The sequence below is a fragment of the Symphalangus syndactylus genome, chromosome 8, assembly GCF_028878055.3.
Source record: "Symphalangus syndactylus isolate Jambi chromosome 8, NHGRI_mSymSyn1-v2.1_pri, whole genome shotgun sequence".
Lineage (NCBI taxonomy): Eukaryota > Metazoa > Chordata > Mammalia > Primates > Hylobatidae > Symphalangus > Symphalangus syndactylus.
The window spans coordinates 59995359-60019543 of NC_072430.2; the positions used below are offsets into that span (position 1 = coordinate 59995359).

The 24185-nt window shown below is 37.1% G+C and overlaps 2 protein-coding genes across 5 annotated transcripts in view; one reads left to right on the forward strand and one right to left on the reverse strand.

The window, feature by feature from the left end:
• Positions 1-200: 200 nt before the first annotated feature.
• On the reverse strand, positions 201-22543 carry AP5M1 (adaptor related protein complex 5 subunit mu 1). 3 transcript variants are annotated; one of them, XM_063645535.1, is made up of 9 exons: positions 21819-22115; positions 18219-18317; positions 16202-16847; positions 10583-10810; positions 8769-8908; positions 7974-8059; positions 7765-7883; positions 3951-4047; positions 201-1478 (listed from the first exon to the last, which is right to left on the reverse strand). In XM_063645535.1, exons 2-9 carry the CDS (start codon positions 18299-18301, stop codon positions 1396-1398), a joined length of 1482 nt encoding a protein of 493 aa, XP_063501605.1. In that variant the 5' UTR covers positions 18302-18317; positions 21819-22115; the 3' UTR covers positions 201-1395. The 3 variants fall into 3 exon arrangements, with proteins under 3 accessions (XP_063501605.1, XP_063501604.1, XP_055145241.1); XM_063645534.1 differs by lacking the exon at positions 18219-18317 and having other exon boundaries at positions 21976-22543; XM_055289266.2 differs by lacking the exon at positions 18219-18317 and having other exon boundaries at positions 21658-22127.
• The window catches only part of EXOC5 (exocyst complex component 5), a 56556-nt gene continuing 54414 nt past the window's right edge, over positions 22044-24185 (forward strand). The window contains exon 1 of one of the 2 annotated variants that reach the window (XM_055289264.2): positions 22044-22419. In XM_055289264.2, coding sequence (XP_055145239.1) covers positions 22393-22419 — 27 coding nt within the window. In that variant the 5' untranslated portion in view covers positions 22044-22392. The remainder of the gene's footprint in view (positions 22420-24185) is intronic. The other variant, XM_063645533.1, reaches the window with a different exon arrangement.

Consider the following 24185-nt stretch of genomic DNA (forward strand, 5'->3'; position numbering starts at 1 on the left):
TTTTGAACACAGAACCTTATGCCATGATAACGCTTTGCAGAAAATGAGTTTATGAGTAGGACTGACCTTAATTAAAAAATCATATTTCAAATCCTAATTTTATATGCACTATACCTTTAAACTATCATGCTTTCTTTTGAGGAGTTAGCAGCTTTTCTAAGCTTTTCCTTAGAAGACTCATTAAAAAACAGAACCCAAGATATAATCAAATTGAGTATTAATCTTTAATGCATATATTTTTTCTCATTTGTAAAAAGACATGAATGAAGTTTTGAGGTTCGCGAGATTTCATCTTTTCTTGAATTGTCACTTAAAGTCCAACTTGACAATGAACTGCTCTGAAAACATAATATGACATATAATTGCAGAAGCAGGTAGAGGATAAAGAGGATGACTAGATGGTTTCTGAAGAAATCAAGAGAATCGTAAGAAAGTGAGAGTGACAGCTTTAAGGAGATATATATTACATGTGACTAAAATAAGCTTAAATGATACTCTCTACTCACAGAGTGCCTTTTGAATTTTTACCAGAATTCACTCATTAATTTTAACTTAATAAGACACACCAAGAGCAGTATTAGATCTAAATTACCTTTAAAAATTTGGCTGCAGACATTAAATGATTACAAAACACTATGATCATCTTCTGAAGATATTCCACACATCTTAATATGGCTACTGACATCCTAAGCAAAATGTCATTGTGGTAGATTAACAAGCTTACTTAAAAACTAACTCTAGAACAGAGATTACACACCTTAAGTAGAATTATGCAAATTCTTTATTAATCAATAGGATAGTTCTGATTAAGAAGAACAGGCCACTATTTAAACACTTTTCCTTTGTCTCTGTTGGCTGTTTTTTGAAGAGATGTAGTTGTTTCTAACATGGTCTCTGGTATTCTGTAACAACACCTTATACTAGGAGCTTAGTACTTAGATTTGGAAGAGAAAATAGTTTTTATCTTGCATGTTATCTACAACCCACTGGGAGTGGCTGCCTGAATCTCTGAACTGAAAAGGAGCCTGACCCTTTATCCAAGGCTCAGTACAGAAAAGGCTGTAATTGATTAGCAATGTCTGCCACAGAAACACTAGGAAACAAGTGTGGCAGGGTGACCCAGGACTAGTCTAAAATGAGCCCAAGTGAATCACTACTTTTCTATATCCAGAATTATACTGGCATAAAATCGAAGGTTAACAAAATTGGAGACATTAGCTTTTAAAACGTCCTTTCAAGCTCTATCACACTACAAACAGTACATGAGACTACTTTTACAATTAAATCATTCAGTGATTTTTCACTCACAGGTTATATGCATCCACATTAAAAATATAAGATTATGATTTTCTTTAAACTGTTATCATTATATAATCCCATTTAAACATGAGACTATTACAATAATAATGATCCATATGTTACTGGAGCAGGGGCTTTAGAATTCCAGATGTAATAATCAGAAGAAATTAGTTTCCGGTCTAAAGAAAAGAAAAAGAAATTAATGATAAGAATATTTTTGCAAAAATTCAACGAGAGCAAAGTCATGATTTTTTGAAATTGTGGAATGCAGTTATTTCAAGGCAATACTTTGAAATATTCATTTTAATTTGATATTATCAAGACTTAATTATAACTTTTACCATTTTACAAATATGGACTCATTAAATATTTGAAGAATCCATCTTTGACCTTATATGAAATATCTCTCATTTATGCCAAATCTGCCAATTTTATCTTCACATTTTCTCTAAAATCTTTTTCATATGGACCATTACTCTGACTGCAAAAACATTAAAAATTTTTCATTGGTTTCTCTTCTATAACCTTATTACCATAGCCCTGATTCTGGTCTTACTATTCTTTACCCCAAGTGTCAGAGATATACATTAACACCCAACTTCCTAGCAACATTCTAAACAGTTTGCTTCACTGGTTTCTTATTATAGTTCTGATCAATTTAAGCCCTTTTAAAAATAGCTTTGAAACTCTACAAAAATGGCAACCTATTTGAACTAAAGTTTTCTGATATGTAAAGTTGAGATACTAATGCTCATTTGGAGTTACACATGTAAATTCTTTATATATATATAAAATTAAATATCCAATTAAATATAATTATCCAATTCAGCCTTTTCTACCTTTCTTCTTCATGCCCTTCTTCATAATGAAAAGAATATAGACTATATTGTCTTTTTTGTTCTCTTCAAAGTTTGAGAACCCAGTAACAATGAGAGGCAAGACAGCATACTGTTAAGTGGACAGGTTCCAGAGCCAGAATGCTTGAGTATCTGACTTCCAGTTCTTCCATTTGCTAGCTATGGGACCCTAATCTCTCAGTTCCATCAGCGTCCTCATGTGTAAAATGGAGATAACAACACTTACATAGAGTGCTGTGAGGATTAATGAGATAATACACATAAAACACTTAGAATTTTGCCTGGCATATAGTAAGCAATACATATTAGCCATTATTATTTAAATTGGTATTATTATTACTAAACTATTTTTAAACTAAGTTGTATATTATGAAAATAGATTTTATTGTCAAGATGATGGCAAAATAAATTTTACATAATTGCACAAACTGGCAGTCACATTCGGAAACTAACAGAGGAAAGAAAAGATGGGTCATAATATTAATTTAAAATGAGTTCTTTCATTCAACATATTTTGTATTAAGAAGCAGGTATGTTCCTATCCTGTATTATGTTCTCTGGAAATTACTGCAGTATGTTTAGTTAACATAAATAAATTAAAATATTTTCCCATAGACAATCTAAAATACTGGTCTGTTTGCTTTCAGTCTCTCATATGTACAACAAAAAAATGATATAAGAGAAAACACAGGGCAAGCCTAGGGAAGTAAAGAATGCTGGTTTATTCTGGTTACATTACATCGAAGTTTATACTGCCATGCACAAGTAGTTGCTTAGAATTCTGTAGTTCTGAGTTCTCTAATTCTCTTGAAATGTCCATGGAGAGTCCTTTCCTATTTCTATTTTAGGAACCCGAATCCTTAGTTTAAGAAACATTTATCTAACTATAATAATAAAAATGTATGAAAATTGGGATTATTCTTATCCACATATATAACAGCTTTATTCTCCTTAATGTATGAGGCAAAAAGGTTCTGTTTAAGTTTAGATTAACTCTACCTCATTTTAGCTACTATTCGATGTTACATATTTCTATTTGATCTGAATTAAATAATTTTGATTCATTTATAAATTGTTTTTTGTCTCATTATATTTTCATGTTTTGTGTGTGTGTGTGTGTGTGTGTGTGTACACACATATAGATCTATACTTTACCAACCATTAAACATACTAAAATCAGGAAATGTCTTTTTTATTGTCTTCCTATTGATAGAATAGAGAAGGTGCTAAATAATGCTTATTGATTGCAACATTTGCTAAAGATATATAAAAGTTTTAAATAAGAATCATCTGTAGTATCTACTAAATCTATACTATATGTTAAGCATCATACTAAGTCAATATAATCTTATTTAAATCTCATAACAATCCTGAGGTAAATCGCACTATTATTTCTATTTTATAGACAAGAAAATAAAAACTTCCAAGAAGTTCACTAACTTGCCCAAAGTTATACAGCTAATGAAATGGCTGAGCCAGGCTTGAGCCCTGTCTGTCCAACATCACAGTCTCTGTGAACCATCTCTGAATAACCAGAGAAAAACAAATCCAATTTTATACTAAAGTTCACCTCTGTCCCAATCTTTGCTCATCCAGACCACTTTATAAACATGGAGAAGGCAGAGGGCAGTGTAAAGTACACAAACTGTTATATGGGGTAGAACCAGCCCAGAATTTTATAAATTGGGATTATTCTCTAATCTCTAAGTTCTGTTACATTCAAATTTTACCTTAGGTAATAACTGCAAACACCATTTTAATTCCCTTAAGTTAGTTTGAATCTGTGTAACTTACGTGCACTTATTTTTGGTTTTCCTGATGCAAAAACTTGAACTGAATGCTGATCTGCATAACATCCAGTAAGTGTGTAATCTAAGATCCTAAAATGAAGCTAGAAAGAAGACAGAATGTACCAAATTAAGGTGACTATTTGGTAAAAAGGATGGTTACATTTTTTCCCTTGACCCAGTTTTAGGGAATTTATTTTACACAGTTCACAAAATAAAAACCACAAGTACTAAGCTTGAATTGTGTGTGTGTGCATGTGTGTGTGCACACATATGTATACAAAAACACACACAATTTTTTTTCCATTTGCATTAGGGCCATTTTTCTGTAAGGCTGTCATTATGAAGTACTTAACACAAAATATGCACTTCACTAACAGCTCTAATCCATACTGCAAGGTATGCTGAGTGAATTGAGGTTCAAAGATGGAAGCAACTGGTATCCCAGCACGTAAGCGGCAGAGCTGGCATTTGAACTCAGACCTTACTGCCTCCAAAAGCTGGTGCTGTCTCCCCCTGTGCTGCTGTCTTGTATGCCCTATATTCTCTCCTATCCCTAGGGCTATGTGGCTATGATATATTCTAGATCATAAGTCTTTTACAGGCAGGAAAATATACACCTTCTAGTAAAATATAATGTAATTACAAAAACAGAAACATCAGTTTATCTTGTGTTTAGGGGGAATGAGTTGCGCTACTTAATTTTCCAGAAGGGTGAAATTTAACTTTTACAGAACTAAGCTTAGGAATTACCTTTTCCCTCACCTAGAAAACCTTTCTAAAACGTACTCCATAATTCCTGGATTTCACTGACAATGTGGGGCTATCACTACAAATGCCAACTATTATACTGTGCTGTAACAGAGTGAATCATTAGTACCTTCCCTGAAAACACAGCACACTCTGTTGTCCAGGTTGCAGTGCAGTGGCCAGGGTGCCCCTAAGTTACAATGACATTCACATGACCTATGAAAAAATCTATGCTTCATGGAGCTCTAGTTCTCCTTTGTTGTGATTCTCCTCCTCTCTGCTGCTAAATGCTCCAGATTTTTACAGTATCCTGATATCTTTTTATATATTTTTTCTCCTATCTCTATTCCCAACAAATTTCTCCCATTTCCTAACTTTATTAATTACCAAACTAACTGATCACATGCATAAGATGTGATTTAGAATGTAATGTAATTTTCAGATCTTCTCAGCAATTTTTTTTTTCCTGTTGCAACTCAAATTATCTCTGATAACAAGGGGCTTTTCCTTGCTTTTTTGGTATAATTCTCAATGCTGGAAGTTATGACAAGACTGATTTCCATACAACTGAAATACTGTAAAACACACTTAGATCATTCAGTCAACAAAAATATGTGCTACATGCTTTCAATGTGAGTGTAACTGGTTGGTGATGGGAATGAATAGAAAAGTCGTAATTCCTACCTTTGAAGGACATAGAATGTGTGGTAACATTCCACATTTTTTTCTGAAAGGTATCTGAAGTAGGAATTTTTATAATAATCCTTGAAACAAAGCTTCTGGACATAAGTGAAGCCAAGATAGAAGAAATGAATTATCATCAGTATACTTCTGACTTCACTACCACTTCCCCTAATTGCCTGTATTTCTCTTGATTTCTTTAATACATTTTTTAGGTTTTCTTGCTACCTTTCTAATCACTCCTTCAATTCCCTCATTTGTTTTTTTTTAATCTTCCTGTATTATTTTATCCTTTTCTGATCTTATTTATTTCCACTGCCTCAACCATTTCTTCCCTGTGGCTAATTCCTAAATCCTTGTATACAGCTGAGCCTTCTCTTAAGAATCAAGCTTTAGATTTTTAGCTACCCACTGAACATTTACAATGGGCTATATTGCTATAACCAGCAAAAAATATGATATGAAACCCATTTCTTCCCAATTTTCTCCATATCAATAATTTAGGTATATTGATCCATTCAGCAAATATTTATGTGCTAGGTCCTGGACTAGATATTTGGAATAAAACAATGAATGAAAGAGATTCACGTCTCTACCCTCTTAAAAAGGGTCACGTTTGGTTTAAGTTCCATTTTTTTTTGAACAATATCATCTTGGAACAACACCATTCCTTGTCTCTGTATTTAATTAGTAGTCAAGGCTTTACTTTTATCACAGCTTTTACAGCAGTCCCTTCGTTTTCCTCCCTTCTCTCTTCTTTTCTTTCTGTTGACACTACACTAACTCAGCATTATTAACTTACTACAATATTACCCTTTCATATGGAATATTAATGTTACAGAATGGCTTGTCTCTAGTTTTTTTACTCACCTTCCTTACAACCATTCCAGATTAACATTCATAAAGAATCACTTGTGAAAGACTATCCCCTACTTAAAAATGTACACCATCAACCAAAGGAATAAAAGTCAGATGCAAACCCTCTATAATCTTAATCTAAATTATGTATCCAGTCTCTCATAGTACTACTATTTTTAGCACTGGTTTCTAAGCATGCCTTGTTTATCCTTCTTTACTATTTTAAGTAATTTCTTTACCTAAACAAATGTTAGTCAATCTTCAAGTCTTCATATTCATGCATTTCTAGGCCTCAGAGTTTGGCTTAAACTTCACCTCCACTGTAAAGCTTTCCACAGCAACTTCAGCTGTAGCACCTTTTTCTTGAAATACCAAAGCTGTTAGCACTGATAAATTGTTGATGTGCAACACTGAAAAATTCCTGGAGGGCAAGGACTACATCTTCTATTTTTTGTATACAAATCTCAATTTTTTTTTTAGACAGAGTCTCACTCTATCACCCAGGCTGGAATACAGTGGGACAATCATGGCTCACTGCAGCCTCGAACTCCCCAGGCTTAGGTGATTCTCCTATTTGAACCTCCCAAAAAGCTGTGACTAAAGGTGTGCACCACCGTGCCCAGCTGATTTTTCTATTTTTTGTACAGGCGGGGTCTCACCATGTTGGCCAGGCTGGTCTTGAACTCCTGGGGTCAAGCGATCCACCCACCTTGGCCTCCCAAAGTGCTGGGATTATAGGTGGGAGCCACCACGCCTGGCCCAAATCTCAAATTTGATAACCAAGAGCTGAGTAGAATTAGACTAACTTGGGGTATTTAGGTTAGCTGGTTCCCTTTTAAAATAAAAAACAAAAAACAAAAAAACCCTTGTTTTTTTTTTTTTTTTGAGACGGAGTCTCGCTCTGTCACCCAGGCTGGAGTACAGTGGCGCAATCTTGGCTCACTGCAAGCTCCGCCTCCCGGGTTCACGCCATTCTCCTGCCTCAGCCTCTCCGAGTAGCTGGGACTACAGGCGCCCGCCACCACGCCCGGCTAATTTTTTTTTGTATTTTTAGTAGAGATGGGGTTTCACTGTGGTCTCGATCTCCTGACCTCGCGATCTGCCCGCCTCGGCCTCCCAAAGTGCTGGGATTACAAGCGTGAGCCACCGCGCCCGGCCAAAAAAACCCTTGTTTAAAAGAGATCTGGTTGCACTCTGTTGTCCAGGTTGCAGTGCAGTGGCACAATTTAGCTCACTGTAACCTTGAACTCCTTGGCTTGAGCGATCCTCCCACCTCAGTCTCCCCAATAGCTGGGACTATAGACATCCCGCCACTATGCCTGGCTTTTTAAAATGTTCAAGTATTAAGTGATATAGAAGTGACTAATACTAAACAACAAAAAATCAAACAAAAATCCAAAAGAGAACTTATCCCAGACAAAAAGAATAGAATTCTAAAACAATTGGTGGAAAACATTAAAAATCAACTAGAAATAGGCAATTTATAAACAAAGGAAGGGTGCTACTGTAGTGAGCCATATAAATATGTTTACCTTTAAATATGCTGTTTGTCCAATACAAATTGGGTCAAATGGCTGCTTCTCATGGCTCTTGGCTCCAAAAGTTACAGTTCCAGAAAGACTAATTTCCATTGATTTGGGGAACTTCTGGCCTAAAACACAAATATACCAATAAACTATTCTAAATTAAGTAGATTCTACAGTAAATTAAAGGAAAAAAACAATAAATAAAACTTGCTCACCAATAATCCAGATCAATAAGCTTTTCTCTCGAAATACTTCGAGCTGGCCAAAACTAGTTTTGTATTCCAAATGTGTAATTGGACCTCTTTAAAGAGAAAAGGATAAAATAGAAAAAGATCACAGATGTAACAGTTTTAAGAGATCTAAGTCAAACTTGGCCACTGTTATTTAATACAAGGACAGCATAAAAGCAGATATGTATTCAAGTTTGCAGAATAGAACAAATAATGAATGTTGAATCTTGAAAAACAACAAGCACACATAAACATTTTTGGTGATGATGTGTATTTCATTATTAATCCTTAAGACAACTATGAAATCATATGAACTGTATTAATAGAGTCACATGGGTTGCTACAATAAGACTATGATTTTACTATATATGTAGATATATTTTGACAAAAAACTATGCTGCAGAATAAATTTAAAAGTAGAATCGGTAATAAAGTAATATTATGATATAATTGGCTGATTCACTAGGTTGTTGATAGTTTGGTTTTTGACCTGTATACGGAAAAATTGCTAGAAATAAATCCGGTAGAAAAATAATCCCTGAGGAAGCTACATTGGCTTAAGTGTATAATTTACTAGTAAGTTTAACTAGAAAGATAAAGGCATATTTAAAGGTAAACAGATTATTTTTATGACTATATCATGAAAATCAGCATTCATTTAAATAAAATAAAATTGTTCAGACCTTAAAAATAAGGTAAAAGGCAAAGACAATTTATTGTGGGGCAGTGGAAATGTATTAAGACAGACAGAAATTATGGCAATATGCATTTTATTCCTACCTATTGTAAAAAGGTATATGGGCTTCACAGAATTCAAAATTATTTTTCACACTTTCATGAAGTTTTAAATTAATGGTTATTCTTAGTTGTACTTCTTCCTCCTTCATTTGATAAAAACCCAAAATTGGTGGGACAGGGACCTAAAAAGAAACATAAATGTCTATATAATTCTCAGGTTAATGGGTCTAAAACACCAAAAGTAATTAAGAAAAGAGTTACTTTTAATGACTTAGAAGTTATTCCAAATTATTTTGGTAACAGCAATGATGAATCTATATTCATTATAAGGACAGGGATTCTTCTCTCTTTGTTTTCAGAGATGAGAAAAGTGCTTTACAAAGGTGTACAATGCATTCTTGTTGCTATACTTGCTCATCCAGGCTCCCTGTCTCCATGTTCTCTGACCTGCAGCATAGGGCATGCAGTAGGCATACTGATTACTGCCAACCTGCCCACAGCTCCTGTTGCTCCAATGGAATCCCATGAGTTCTCCAATCCCACTGTTCAGCAGTAACTTACTTGGTTGGTCATCAATAACTGACTAAAGAGGAAACAACTTGCAGGCTGGGGTGAGCCAATCATTATTTCTGGTATATGTGAAGTAAGACACAGAAAAACTACTCATACGGTGCAGGCCCTACAGCTGTAAGGTCATGTGTAAGCAGAGAAAGCCAGTTGAAAGAGGAGACTGAGAAGCAGAGATGTGACAGACAGGGTGGACCTTGAGTACAGGCTGATATTAATTTTCTGGTTCTAGTCCCAGTAAGAACTGTCTGCGTCTTTTCTTATCCTTAAACGGCAATGAGATTGCCTATTGCATTCTCAAAATAAATTCGCTCTACTTAAGCTAGCTTGAGTAGGTTTTTCTAACCTACTCATTCACAACTAGGACAAGAGAGAAATGGTATAGTAGAAAAGAGGTTTGGGAGTCTGAAAAATTGGAGTTCAAATCCAGGCAGTGCCATTTATCAACTACAGACCTGATGCAAGTCATTTCACTTCTTTGAGACTCTCCTCAGCTGTAAAATGGGGATAATGTCTAATCTAAAGGTTGTTACCAGTACTACAGTACTAGAGAAAATACATGTAAAGTGCTTAGGACAATGTTTGACACACAAGCAGTTATTCAATAAACAATAAATAGCTATTAATAATAATATATATTTGCAATTCAGGTTGCCTGGATGAGGGGTATTTTATGTTTATGGTTAAAACCAAGACTAAATCATACCAAAATCTATCCCATGACCATGAACTCCTTTTTAGGGAACATTAAAAAAAAAACTCAATTATTTTGAAAGTGATTTACAAATAGTTACCGACACCAAAGATGAGAGGTATCTTATTCAAAGTGAACTTCATCTTTTTTTTTTTTTTTTTTTTTTTTGAGATGGAGTCTCACTGTCACCCAGGCTGGAGTGCGCTGGTGTGATCTTGGCTCACTGCAGCCTCCACCACCTGGGTTCATGTGATTCTCCTGCCTCAACCGCCTGAGTAGGTGGGACTACAGGCGCATGACACCACGCCTGGCTAACTTTTTGTATTTTTAGTAGAGACAAGGTTCCACCATGTTAGCCAGGCTGGCCTTGAACTCCTGACCTCAAGTGATTCATCTGCCTCGGCCTCCCAAACTGCTGGGATTACAGGCATGAGCCACTGTGCCCTGCCTAAATCTTCATCTTCAATTATCAATTATTGTCTGATAAATAGAACTTTTTCTAAGTTCTCATACCAAGTGTATGAATTATTTACTTATCAATAGTATTTATGAATATAAAGATCAGCAAACTCTCAACTATTCTAGGGTTCTTTACCTGGGAAGTGTAGTAGCATAAGTTGAATGACTCTAAAGGTGGAGTGAATGGAAATTTGTAAGGCCCACTAAATGCAGAGTCATCCATTGCATCAATACTACTAGAAGTCAGAATTGCAGAGTCAAGAGAAGTTACACAAGGATGAACTAGAATATCCTGAAGTGGAGATCCATTGGTGGGGAGACTCAAGCTGATGGTAACATTTGGCATGATTCCTTCCAAATCACACTGAAATGCAAACAGAAAGATTATCACCAAAATCTCAGAAGCAAATGTCTGTTTGAGGCTTTTCAAAATTTATCAGTCATTTTCCCCAATTAACTCTTTTCTCTAGGTATTGTTCTCTTTGCTTTCTGTGTTCATATTAATGGTTTTATCATGTTCTTAGACACCCAAGCCAGAGACCAGCAGAGCCCTCATAGACTCCATTGCTTATCTCTAAAGCTTTTACAAAGACAATTTAAATCTGCTGAATTTTCTCCATTCCTGTTAAAACACATTGATATGGGCCCTTACAATTTCTGCCACAGCCCTCTAAATATTTCTGGACTTGCTTTCCTCTAATCAGTCCTCTAACCCTCCATCAATGCCAGAGCTACCTTAATGAAACATAATTTTTATTATATTTTTTCCACTCTGAAATTCTTTCAGTGAATTCTGTACTACCTATAAAGCCTTTCATTGTTTGACTCTCATCTACCTCCTTTTTATTTTCCTTCAAGTTCTGGGGTACATGTGCAGGATGTGCAGGTTTGTTAGATAGGTAAATGTGTGCCATGGTGTTTTGCTGCACAGATCATCCCATCACCTAGGTATTAAGCCCAGCATCCATTTGCTATTCTTCCTGATGCTCTCCCTCCCCTAAGCCCCACAACTGACAGGCCCCAGTGTTGTTGTTCCCCCCTTGTGGCCATGCGGTCTCGTCATTCAGCTCCCACTTACAAGCGACAACATGAGGTGTTTGGTTTTCTGTTCCAGCATTAGTTTGCTGAGAATAATGATTTCCAACTCCATCTACGTCCATGCAAAGGACATGATCTCATTCCTTTTTATGGCTGCACAGTATTCCATGGTGTATATGTACCACATTTTCTTTATTCTGTCTATCATTGATAGGCACTTATGTTGATTCCACGTCTTTACTATTGTGAATAGTGCTGCAATGAACATACCTGTGTATGTATCTTTATAGCAGAATGATTTGTATTTCTTTGGGTATATACCCAATAATGGAATAGCTGGGTCAAATGGTATTTCTGCCTCAATGTCTTTGAGGAATCGCCACAGTTCCACAATGGTTAAACTAATTTACACCCTCACCAACACTGTAGAAGTGTTCCCTTTTCTCTGCAATCTTGCCAGCACCTGTTGTTTTTAAACTTTTTAATAATAGCCATTCTGACTGGCATTGGATGGTATCTCATTTGATTTGCATTTCTCTAATGATCAGTGATGTTGAGCTTTTTATCATTGTTTGTTGGCTGCATGTATGTCTTCTTTTGGGAAGGGTCTGTACGTGCCTTTTGCCCACTTTTTAATGGGGTTGTTTTTCTTCATCTACCTCCTCAATAATTTTCTACCCTGCAACTTACACGTAGTCATACTGGATTCTTGCATTTCCCTAAATAAATCATACTGTCTTATATCTCCAAATGCACCTTTGCATGTGCTATTCCTTCCAGCTGCAATGTTCTTTTCTCCCCGTAAATGGTTTCATTCTTCACATCTTAGCTCATTTCATGCTCTGTGTGAAGCCTTACATTCTGTATCACCTCTACAGCCTACCTTTGCTATGTAGAGAAGCCCAGGATCTTCTTCCCTATGTAGTCTGGGTTAGTTTGCCAGTGAGAGGTACTCATGAGAGATTCACAAGGGAAAAGAAAAAAGGAAGTAATTTTTCTTGAAAGTTCTTTGAAGCCAGATAGGACAGCTTCTCAAACCTGTCCTTGAGCTCCTACTTTAAGGCCAAAGTGGCCAGATGCTGCACTTCTGTGGAACTTTCCTTGAATTTCCACTGTGAGGTCATAACAGACAGACATGGCAGTTTCTCAGACTTCTTTGTGAACTTCTGATTTGTCTATCTCCTCCATTCTCCAGACTGAAGTCTTTAGTGACTGTTTCTGAAAGGCTACAGCTAGAGGATCAAAGACTTAATTCCTCAGTGCTTCTTGAATAAGCCCTAATTTCTATATCAAACATCTTTACTCCCATAAATCTTATAGTGGCTTCTTCTGGCCCAACCAGACTGATATACTTTACTTGTGTTTGTGTAGCTAGTCAGGGTCTTTGTACCTCTATAGTGAAATTCACCTCTATTAAAGCCTGGATCAAACTGACCGAGTCCCATAAGAATTATTGATATCTTCTGTTTCACCAGAAATATTTTAAGAGTTAGTGAACTCTTAAAGCATAACACTTAGCTCCTAATGCACCATCATATATTAGATTGCACCATGCATTAACTGTCCACTATCTACAGGTATCTGGTCCATTTCTCTTTTCAAGCTTTAAATTCTTTGAAAGCAAGAATCGTTACATTTTTGTTAGTTATCTCTAGTACCTGACACATTTCTATGCATAGAAAACAATAATAAAAAATGTTTGCTGAGTGGCTTTTTCTAATTATAAACCAACTTTTGTTTTCAATTTCTAATATGAAATGTTTCACTTAATGTTTTATCTACTATTTGACAGGTGTGGAAATTCATTATGTATCTGCTATACAACGTAAGTACTTAGAGAGCAGGCAGGCATTACGAAGAGTACTATATACAATTAGTGCCTTTATAAGGTCTGTGACAATTACAATAATGTCAGTCATGTTAAAAATAAATATGCCAAATAATCTTACTTTAAAACTTAAAAAAATATTTTAGGGTTTCAACTTTTAAACCATCTGCTATTTTCTGTATGTGAACTAATAAGAATAAATGAAAAGTAGTTTTGTTTTTGATATTTATGGAGACAAAATAACCAAACATCAATAGTAAGTACCATTAAAATTTAATAATATTCAGTTTATACTTAGTAAATTAATCTCTTAACATTCGTAAAGGGTCAGAGAAACATCAACCATCATGGAACCCGCCGATGAATCTATCTGGGCACTTAAAATGCCGGATCATCAGTTATTTACCATAGGATGAGAACATCCATTCTAGAAGGAATTGGTGTACTACCTTTAAACCAATCTGGCATATGTAAACCCAACTTTAGAAGTAAAAGTTATTAAAAAAAAAAAGGCACCTAAGAGTTTATCTCATTTTAAAAATGAGAAAAGATTCATAAAATTGTGTAACTTTCTAAAGACATACAGAAAATTAGCGGTAGAGTGAGGTCTAGAACTTTGGACCACTGGCCTTTGGCTCTGGTTTTCTACCAGAGTAGGACAAAATGAAGATGATTATTTCCATTTACAATGGGCTTCACAATAAAATTCCTTTAAACAGTAAGTTTCTGAAGTACTTAAAGAATGTTTGGCTAACAGTTATACTATGTACATACAACCTTAAAGAAACATTTAATATGTAGGTTAAGGTATACCCCCATTTTTTTTCCCCTTAAAAACATTTTTTAAATAAGGAAGTTGTCCATCATGATAATCTGTATCAGGACTAAGAGTAGGAACCAATCTGAAATTCTCCTAAGAGTAAACTGGAGTCAGCCTATCAATGAACAGAGACATTAAATGCCATGATATTAATTTCCATTATATCATAAATAACATATTCCCTGTTTATTGCTACAGAATGAAAAAAAAAACAGAATTGGTGAATTTTTCTATTTTCTTTTTTTTACGACAGAGTATAGCTCTGTCACCCAGGCTAGAGTGCAGTGGCATGATCTTGGCTCACTACAGCCTCTGCCCAGGTTCAAACAAGTCTCATGCCTCAGCCTCCTGAATAGCTGGGATTACAGGCATGCACCACCACGCCCAGCTAATTTTTGTATTTTTAGTAGAGATGGGGTTCCCCATGTTGGCCACGCTGGTCTCAAACTGCTGACCTCAAGTGATTCGCCTGCCTTGGCCTCCCAAAGTGCTGGGATTACAGGAGTGAGCCACTGCACCAGGCCGTATTTTTCTATTTTCATTTCATTGAACTTATGAGAAAAAAGATTCAACTATTTTGAAACTTAAGAATGACATAAACCATGAACACCTCAATTTTGGAGCCATTTACAATAGTTATTTCCAATAAAGTGAGTAACTGGAGTGTATTTTTGACCATGATAGATATGAGTTTAAAGGGGACTGTTGTGGGGTGGGGGAGGGGGGAGGGACAGCATTAGGAGATACACCTAATGCTAAATGACGAGTTAATGGGTGCAGGAAATCAACATGGCACATGGATACATATGTAACAAACCTGCACATTGTGCACATGTACCCTAAAACCCTAAAGTATAAAAAAAAAAAAAAAAAAAGATAAAAAAAAAAAAAAAAAAAACTTTTAGGTAACTTTAATGTTACCTAAAACAGGATAAAAAAAAAGACAGACCCAATTTTTCTGTCAGGACTGTTCTAATTCTCTGCTCTTGAACTCTAGTTTTATCTATAAGATTTATACATAGCCACACAACATTAAATTTGACATATAAAAAGTATACGTAACTGCCGGGAATAAAGGAAGGTAGAAAAACAAAGAAATGAGAATACTATTAATATAAACTTGTAGGAAGTTTACCTGGAGGATTTTATTTTCGATCATTATTCAACATGGCATTAATCACTGCTAACTGTATTCTTATTTCTGTTGTCTTTTCCTATTTTCTATTTCTACAGAGAACCCAATATTAACCTAACGACTTGTTTAAGTAAGAGCCCTTCAACATGATTTTAGATATGTCCGAGATGTCAATTTCACCCCTCTAAAGAAAATGGAAAATAGGAGTGGTGACTTTAAAATATGTTCTGAAGTTATTTGACATTACTCTTTTCATAGGTGGAGCCTAATTCCACGCCCCTTGAATATGGACCACTTAGTGACTTGCTTCTAATAAACAGAAAGTAGTGGAAGTGTAACCTCCCAGGCTAGGTAATAAAAATAATCGCTTCTGCCTGCCTGTCTGTCTGTCTCTCTCTCTCTCCTCTCTCTCTCTCTCTCTCTCTCTCACAGATCATCTGGTCTGAGGGAAGCCAGTCACCAAGTGTGAGGACACTTAAACAGCCAGTTGAGAAGTCCATGTGGAAAGGAACTAAGGCCTTCCTCCAATAACTAGGACCAACTTGTTAGCCATGTGAGTGAGTCATCTTGCAAGTAGATCTTCCAGCCTCAGTCAGACCTTCAGATGACTATAGCCTCAACTGAAAACTTGACTGCAACTTCATAAGTGATTCTACCCTGAAAGTTCCCAGCTAAGCTAATCCCCACAGAAACTATGAAAATAATAAATGTCTATTTTGGGGACAATGAGACAATTCTTTACACAGCCACAGATAACCAATATAATTGGTAAGGAATGCAAAAAAGATAACATAAAATTTTATGTGACTCTCCCATTTAACAACTGCTGCTTAAGATGAAAATAAAAAATGCTATTTAAAATACAACTAGCAAATTTAACTTTTCTCCATATGTTAAATAAAACGATAAAGCAAATACCAGAGAAAAATCTCACCTTGCAAGTCACTGTTCCAACAACTTGCCATGTATCCGCTACACCCTGTTTATCATATTGCATGGATTTTACCTTTTCAGTGATAGAAATAGAAACTTGTGGTTTTCCTTTGTACGTTCCAGTTTTCCAAGCTGGCTGTTTTTGTGGCTGAGTCACAGATGCAAAGTTGGTATTATCTAATGAATTCTGTAAGTTGGCATCTAATAAAGTACCAAATGGACAAGCCTGCAGAAGCAAGTCAGGCAACTGGCTCAATTTTGTATTTAGCTCAGAGTCATTTTTTTGACCTGAATAAAGAAAATCCTGTATCCCAAAAAGAAATTCAAAGCCTTGTGAAACTCCACTAATACTAATTAATGGTGGTCGAGGTGAGAGAGTTTGTTCAACTAGTGGAACACAGGCATATATCATGTCATTCTTCAGAAAAGCAACAACTGGCCAGAGTTCTTCACCTCCTATCAGGAGTCCATAAACGGATGTTTTATTGATGCGTGAACAGCTATCACGACTCTCAACAAAGTCTTTATCATCATCCAATAATCTAAGCTCAAAGAGCAGTGCTTTAAGAAAGGGACCGTCTTCGGGAACAGGCACGTAACTTGCTCCATTGAAGACTCTGGCTCGTTTTTCAACAGTTGGATACCGTCTGCATTATGGAAACAGAAACATTATCAAGTAAAATCAAGATGAAAGAATTTTTTTAAAACTCCCAAATATAAGGCAAACAGTAATAACAATAAAATACACAAGAAACAAATATATACACACATCCACAAAAGCCAACAACCAAAAAATTATAATGCCCATTGAGTTACTCTTAGAGTGCCTGTTTCATATTTGGTATATAATCTGTTACTGAAAATGCTTAATTCAACTTAGTTATTTAGTTTAGGTAGAGTACATGATTCTAATTCAAAATCCTTGTCTCTCAGCCACTCAGATACCATCTTGGTCAGCAAGGAGTATATACTTGAACCGTTTTAGGCATCTATAAGAATTTTTTTTCTTCTGATTCTATCTTAGTAGCTAGAATAGGACTAACAAAGTGGTTCAACTTAACCCTCCACAATCTTGGATTCATTAGTTGAGATGGTACAATTTTAAAAGGAATGTTCTATTCTACTTAACCTATAGTGAATGACAGGTACCCTGAGTCTTCTTGCCAATCCCTACAAAAACATGGAAGATCATTTTAGTAATAATGGTTTATCTCTATGGCCCTGGAAGATACTTTTAGGTAATAAAAAAGAATAAAATCAGAATGTTTTTGCATATTCTGGTTGAACCGTAAGCAGTTACTAATTTATCTTTTCTTTGCTTGGAAACAGAAGATGCTTTTGCTTATTTACAGAAATCTGTTAGATCACAGTTTCTCAGTTCCAAAATACGTACTTTCCCTCATTCCTTCTGCCTCCACTCCAAAGTCCAGAACAATGTCATTTATCAGCTGTTAACTTTTGAGTAAATCACTTAACTTCCCTTTGCCTATTTTCTTGTTTGTAAATAAAGGGGTGGCAACAAATCAGCAGTTTTTACCAAGAGTCAAAAACACACCTGGCTAACACAGTTTTTTATTAAAAAATATTGATGTTTACTAATATTTTAAATAAATATAAGAAGGTATTCAAAGTTATCCATATGTAGGTTGGATGCAATGGCTAATCCAGCACTTTGGGAAGCTGAGGTGGGTAGATCACTTGAGGGCAGGAATTTGAGACCAGCCTGGCCACCATGGTGAAACCCTGTCTTTACTAAAAATACACAAATTAGCTGGTTGTGGTGGTGCATGCCTGTGATCCCGGCTACTGGGGAGGCTGAGGCAGGAGAATCTTGAACCCAGGAGGTGGAGGTTGCAGTGAGCTGAGCCGAGATCGCGCCACTGCACTCCAGCCTGGGCAACAGAGTGAGATTCCATCTCAGAAAACAAACAAACAAACAAAAAACACCAACCAACCAACCAAGCAAACAAACAAAAAACCCAAAAGCAGTTACCCATGTGTAGGTAAATCTCACTTACATTCTGATGCATTTTCTTGATTGAGAAAGGGGAAGAATCAGGTAGCACACCAGTAATGGCATGGCATAGCAGGTAAATGCCATTTATTTCTCTAAATCTCTGTAAATGAATAGTAGAGACCTCTGGACTAAAATCTAGTCCAATCTCTTATTAGCTAGTTTTCTAGACGATAATTAATGTTCTTAAGTATAAAAATTTTACAATTGACTGTGAAGGTAAGTTAATCTGGGACCTTACACAACACCCCAATGTGTTCAATAAATATTTGGTTGGATGACTCAACCTATCATTTCTAATTTATTATATGCTTTTTCTAAAACAGGATTCAAGGCTTAAATGGGCCTACAACTATGGGGTATGATACCGACCTAAGCCAGATGTAAGCTGATGCTATTATTATCTGGAAAGGAAACCTTTAAACCAGAATCTTAACCAAGTTTTGTTACAGGAAATAAGTACTTAGATAGAGAAAACATCATTTGCCTTCTTAAATCTTAAATTTTGGCCACTTATTGACACTATTATAAAGTGTCAGTGCTATCTATGTAGCTCTAACGCCTCCCCCAAGAGGTTAGAAAACTGAAAATATAATAAAATTTAACTAAGTCATTCAATGATACAGAATTAAATTATTTGAACCCAACTTGCTACCTCCATAAATGTGTTGAAAAGCCTATCCAAACATATCTGACTTTTTATTCTGAAATAATATCCTGAGCACAGTGAAAAAACATTCTGAAAACTAGGATTTAAGAAACTTACTTTCTTAAGCAGTAAAAAGTTCACCTCTATGACATATTAAGATAAGCTACAAAGCAACAGATACGGTATTGGTACAAGAAAGACAAAGTACTAGAACTGAGACAGACCAACATTTATATGAGGGGACATAACTAACACTACCAATAGCCTCACAAATTAATGAAGACATGACATACTGCTTAAAAGATGATGTCAGAAAAACTGTCACACAGTATAGAGAAAAACGAAATGGGATGCCTGCTTAACATCATATCCGAAGATGGACTACATATGGGTTAAAGACCTAAATGTAACAGATGAAATTATAAAGAGAAGATAATGTAGGAAGATATTTTTGGGAAATATGGGTAAGAAAAAACTTCAACAAATTCCCAAAAGCAATTAACTACTTTGATTGCATCAAAATTAGTGATTTCTGTTTAACCAAGGGAAACATAAAGTTAATTGACAATGGTAAATTAAAGAAAATATCTATACTATCTAAAAATGACATAGGACTAATACCAAGAATACAAAACAAACTCCTACAAATTCAAAGGAAAAAATAACTTTGAAAGAAAAAAAGCACAAGACATGTACAGGCAATTCACAGTAGAGGAAACTTAAAGGACTAACAATAATTGCTACGTACAGAAATGCGAACGAAAATAAGATGTTCTTTATTGGCAAAAATTAAATGTTAGGAAAGAATGGAGATACGGGAACCCCTTCTTGCTGCTAGTGAGTGTGTAGGTGGGTGAAAGCATTCTGTGGAGCAGATTATTTGGCAGTCTTTAGTCAAAATCGGCATAGACATGCCCCATGGACAGATTCGAGGATGCATACTTTGGCAGTGTTCTTTGGAGGCAAATTTGGGAGAGGTCATCACTAGGTAAAGGGGATAGGTAAATGTGCAGGATGTGAACCACGGAGTACTACAGAGCAAGAAGAAACAATGGCCTAGATTTGCACTGTCCAACATAGTAGAACTACCCGCATGTGGCTATTTAAACTTAAATAAAAATTAACATTACCCAAAATTAACAACTGAGTTCCTCAGTTATGCTAGCTGCAGCTCAAAAGCTCAATAGGTACTTGTGGCTAGTGGCTACAGTATTAGCCAGTACAGATTAAGAACATTTCTCCTTTCCATCATCATAGAGAATTCTATTGGACATGCTGCCTTAGATGAACACAAAGTATCATGGATGTTTCTTTAAAACAGTGCTGAGAAATCTGACAAATGTAACATTAGGAAGTGAAGTCCAAAGCACACTTAACTATGTAATTTGAAAAATGCATACAATGAAAAAGAGTAACGTCGAAGATGTAAGAGTTACCTGTCAGTGGGAGGGGAACGGCAGTTAGAAATAGGTAACCAAAGGGAATATAAGTAAAATGAGAGATACTTTGTATGGACTGATGCGCCTGGTAAACCACGTACTAAAGAATATTATTAATCTCCTGTATTTGAGGTCCAATAACAAATGTTGGGGTTAGTGTCAGCCAGAAATCCTGGGGGGAAATGGTAAACTCCAATTCTGATGCCCTCAGGAACAAAAACTAGGTTGCAAAGAAGGAATTTTTCATATCCCCATTGCCAATGAATTTTCATTTAAAATTACAATCTTTTTTTCTGCCTCAATCTCAATTCTACTGTGGTACTACTTCACTATAAGCTTTCTTCAGGGAAGAACGAATTGTGACAAAAAAGAACTATCAATGGCCAGAGAATAAAAGGTGAAATAGACCCACTCGATTGCCACCAACATTTTACAATCAGTTACTGTACAATTATCTTAACAGAGCTATTTTGATTACACAGGGCAAATTCTAAAAGTGGGACCAGATCAACTTAACACAATATATGAAAAAGTGAATAAATTCTTTTGTGTTTCTATTTTCTTCAACAATTAGGAACTGTAAACTGATGATTTCTACCAATGACACACATTAACAAGATAAAAATAAAAGCCTGGGCCGGGTGCGGTGGCTCACGCCTGTAATCCCAGCACTTTGGAAGCCAAGGCGGGCGGATCACGAGGTCAGGAGATCAAGACCATCCCGGCTAACACGATGAAACCCCGTCTCTACTAAAAATACAAAAAATTAGCCGGGCGTGGTGGCGGGCGCCTGTAGTCCCAGCTACTCGGAGAGGCTGAGGCAGGAGAACGGCGTGAACCCGGGAGGCGGAGCTTGCAGTGAGCGGAGATCGCGCCACTGCACTCCAGCCTGGGGGACACAGCGAGACTCCGTCTCAAAAAAATAAAAATAAAAAATAGAAGTCTGATATAACTTAGCATGGATTTTTCCGTAGAATACATTAAAATGTTCTTGAACGATTTTGTCAATGCATGTTGAAAAATCTGAAACATGTTTAGTGCTCAGTAAATTTTTTACCTTTCCCTTAGTCATCTCCATTTTAATCCTAAGCAGACGAAGGTCATTTTAAAATACAATACTAATAGAAAACATATACCCTAATACTTAATATGTACGAGTCATCAACTCAATTCTCACAACACTGTAAGGTAGGACTATTAAAATCCCCATTTAACAGACGAAACAGGTCTGTTAACTGGCTAGCCTAAGGTCACGCAGCTATTCGTGGCAAACCTGGGCCACGAAGCACCACAAAACTATGCTACTTCATCGATCTTCTGATCCATCATCCCTGAGGATTCAGATTTGCATTTACCTGGAGAATCTCACGGTGCCACAAAGTGGAGTTCCCGGTTCGTGGCTTATGAGCCACACCGCCCGCTGCGCCATGGTAAGTCAGTAAAACATTAGCTCATCTCATAATTAAGGTCGCCACCAAGGAACAGCGCAGACCAGCTTTCTCAGACGGACTCTTACCAGAAGCCCCGAGGCTCATCCTGCGCCACATGCCGGTCGCGCCCAGCAGAGAGGTTAGCTTCTTTAGGTGAGGTGACTAACACTTTTGAGTCGCTCTAGGCCAACACACACCACAAAAAGTTCTAAGAACCCCAACCTATAACCTTGAGAAATTTACCTATCCCCTGCAACTCCGGTACTTTCTTCCTCTAAATTCCACTTCCGGAATGGTGGCCCGCCAGGATCAAACTTCCTCAAACACAGCGTCGAGCGTTTTTTCGGTTCGTCCGCCGCTGGTTTTCTTCGCTCCCCCCTCCCGACAACCTCCCTGGCGCGCGCAGTTCCACTTCCGGCGTATGAGGCGGTGACAATGGGAGCAGCGCGGGCGGCGCCAGGAGGCAGCTGACAGGCTTTGCGGCTTCGCTTCATGGCCGCTCTCCCGCCCCGCCTGGGATCTGTGGGGAGTTGGGGAGCCCGCGGCGGCCCGGAGCCGGAGCTAGCGAGCCGAACGGAGACCTGTGCGCCGCGCCTCTGAGGCGCAGCATGTGAAGCGGAGACGGCATCCAGTGCGGGGCGAGCCTCTCAGCCGGCCGGGATGGCTACCACGGCCGAGCTCTTCGAGGTGGGCCCTGGCGGCTCTACAGGGAGGGGCAGGCCCGGGGTTTGCAGGCAGCTGGGTGGGCGGGCCGAGGAGCGGGCGTTTGCTGGCTGCACAGCAGGAGCCCTCGGGAGAGAGGTGCGAAACTGAAGGGTTGGGGTGGCAGCTCCGTGTCAGCGCGGGCGGAGCGTGAAATGGGGGAGGGGTGCTTGGGGCCGAGGTGGGCTGGGCGGCCGGTCGGCAGAGAGGGGAAGCCGGGTGTCCGAAGGGAGGAGGGTTGCTTTTGTCTGTGGGGGCAAGAGGGGGAGTCTGGAAGGTTCGGGTGTTGGAAGATGTCTACTCCGGATGAGTAGTGGGAAGGGCTGACTCAGGACGAGGAAAGAGAGCCAGGAGCCTCAGGTTGGGCGAGTCTTGTCGCTGGGATCCTCGCGGGAATAATAGGAGGAAGTCACTTGAGATCTGGACTCTTGGGGGCTTCTCGTTTTGAATAATTATTCCATTAGTAAGGTTGCAGGTGGCATTCATAGGCCTGCCAGTTTAACCTTACATTTGAAAGGCTGGGACAATTTTTTTTTTTTTTTTTTGGACAGTAAAGGCCTACTTACTTCTTTCGACTGAAGGGAGGCAAAATTCAAGTGAACACTTTATTTCATGTAATGCATAATAATACACTTGAGGCATTTACGTGTATTACAAAATAAAACCAAAATGAAGACTATAAAACTAAAACGAACACTTCGTTTCATATATATAATGCACCTTAAGTGTATTATATGCATTTACGCGTATTATAAAATCACCTAACTGCAAGCTAGAGAATCCTTAATACGTAATAGTGAGAATACTAATGTCTTTCCTCTAGCGTTTTCAATATCTAAACCTTAAAATTTAATTTCGTGAAGTCCGCTGTAAGAAGCTGTGATAAAAGTTTAAGATAATAGAATAGGAAAACTCTAATTGGACTACAAAACAATGAAACGTATAAAGCATCTCTTTGTGTGAAAGAAATGAAAACAGATAAGAAAAAGGAAAGACCCCTTTTTTGTGTGTGTGCTTGTGTTTCACATTGAGTAACTAAAGTGTAATAATTGAGAAGACTGTAATCCACAATAGGGAACTTCTCCATAAGTGAAAATGGTGTCCTTTTTCTGCCTAAAATTCAGCAGTTTTTGTGGCTTACAATTTGAATGTCACAGTTTTAATAACAAATGGAAATTTACATTTGTTATTGTTACTGTATTTTGCATATCAGTCAGCTTTTGGATAGATAATGCCTTTTTTGAGAGGAGTAATATATGTTATTGTTATAATTTGTAGTAAGACAGTAATTTGTGAATGAAGGATTGGAATTACAAGAAAGACTTCAGAGATATTGTGTTTTCTCAGTTAAGGGTTGGGAGATATGCTACATTAATTTCTGTAATTCCAAAATTGTGCCATCTGTTTATTGACACAAGAACGGGGAGACATTTTTCCTGCTAGGAACTTTTACTGTGTCCCTAGGTACTAAGTAGTGCTGTGGTTCCTTATTTTTCACATCTTAAAAAGGGAGAACACGATGAAGTTGTATGAGATCTTTAATTAACATATTTGCTGACAAACCAGTTCTTAACCGAAAACTGTTATGTATGTTGTCATACAGTTCATAAGACATTATGCTTTGAGTCAATCCTGCTTGACGGTTCCAGTTGTACCTTGGACCATCTTAAGTATATTTTTATTTAAATGTTTGACCACATGATTTCAGTAACTTATTTGGAAATACGTTTGATTTTTTTTTTTCCCTTCTC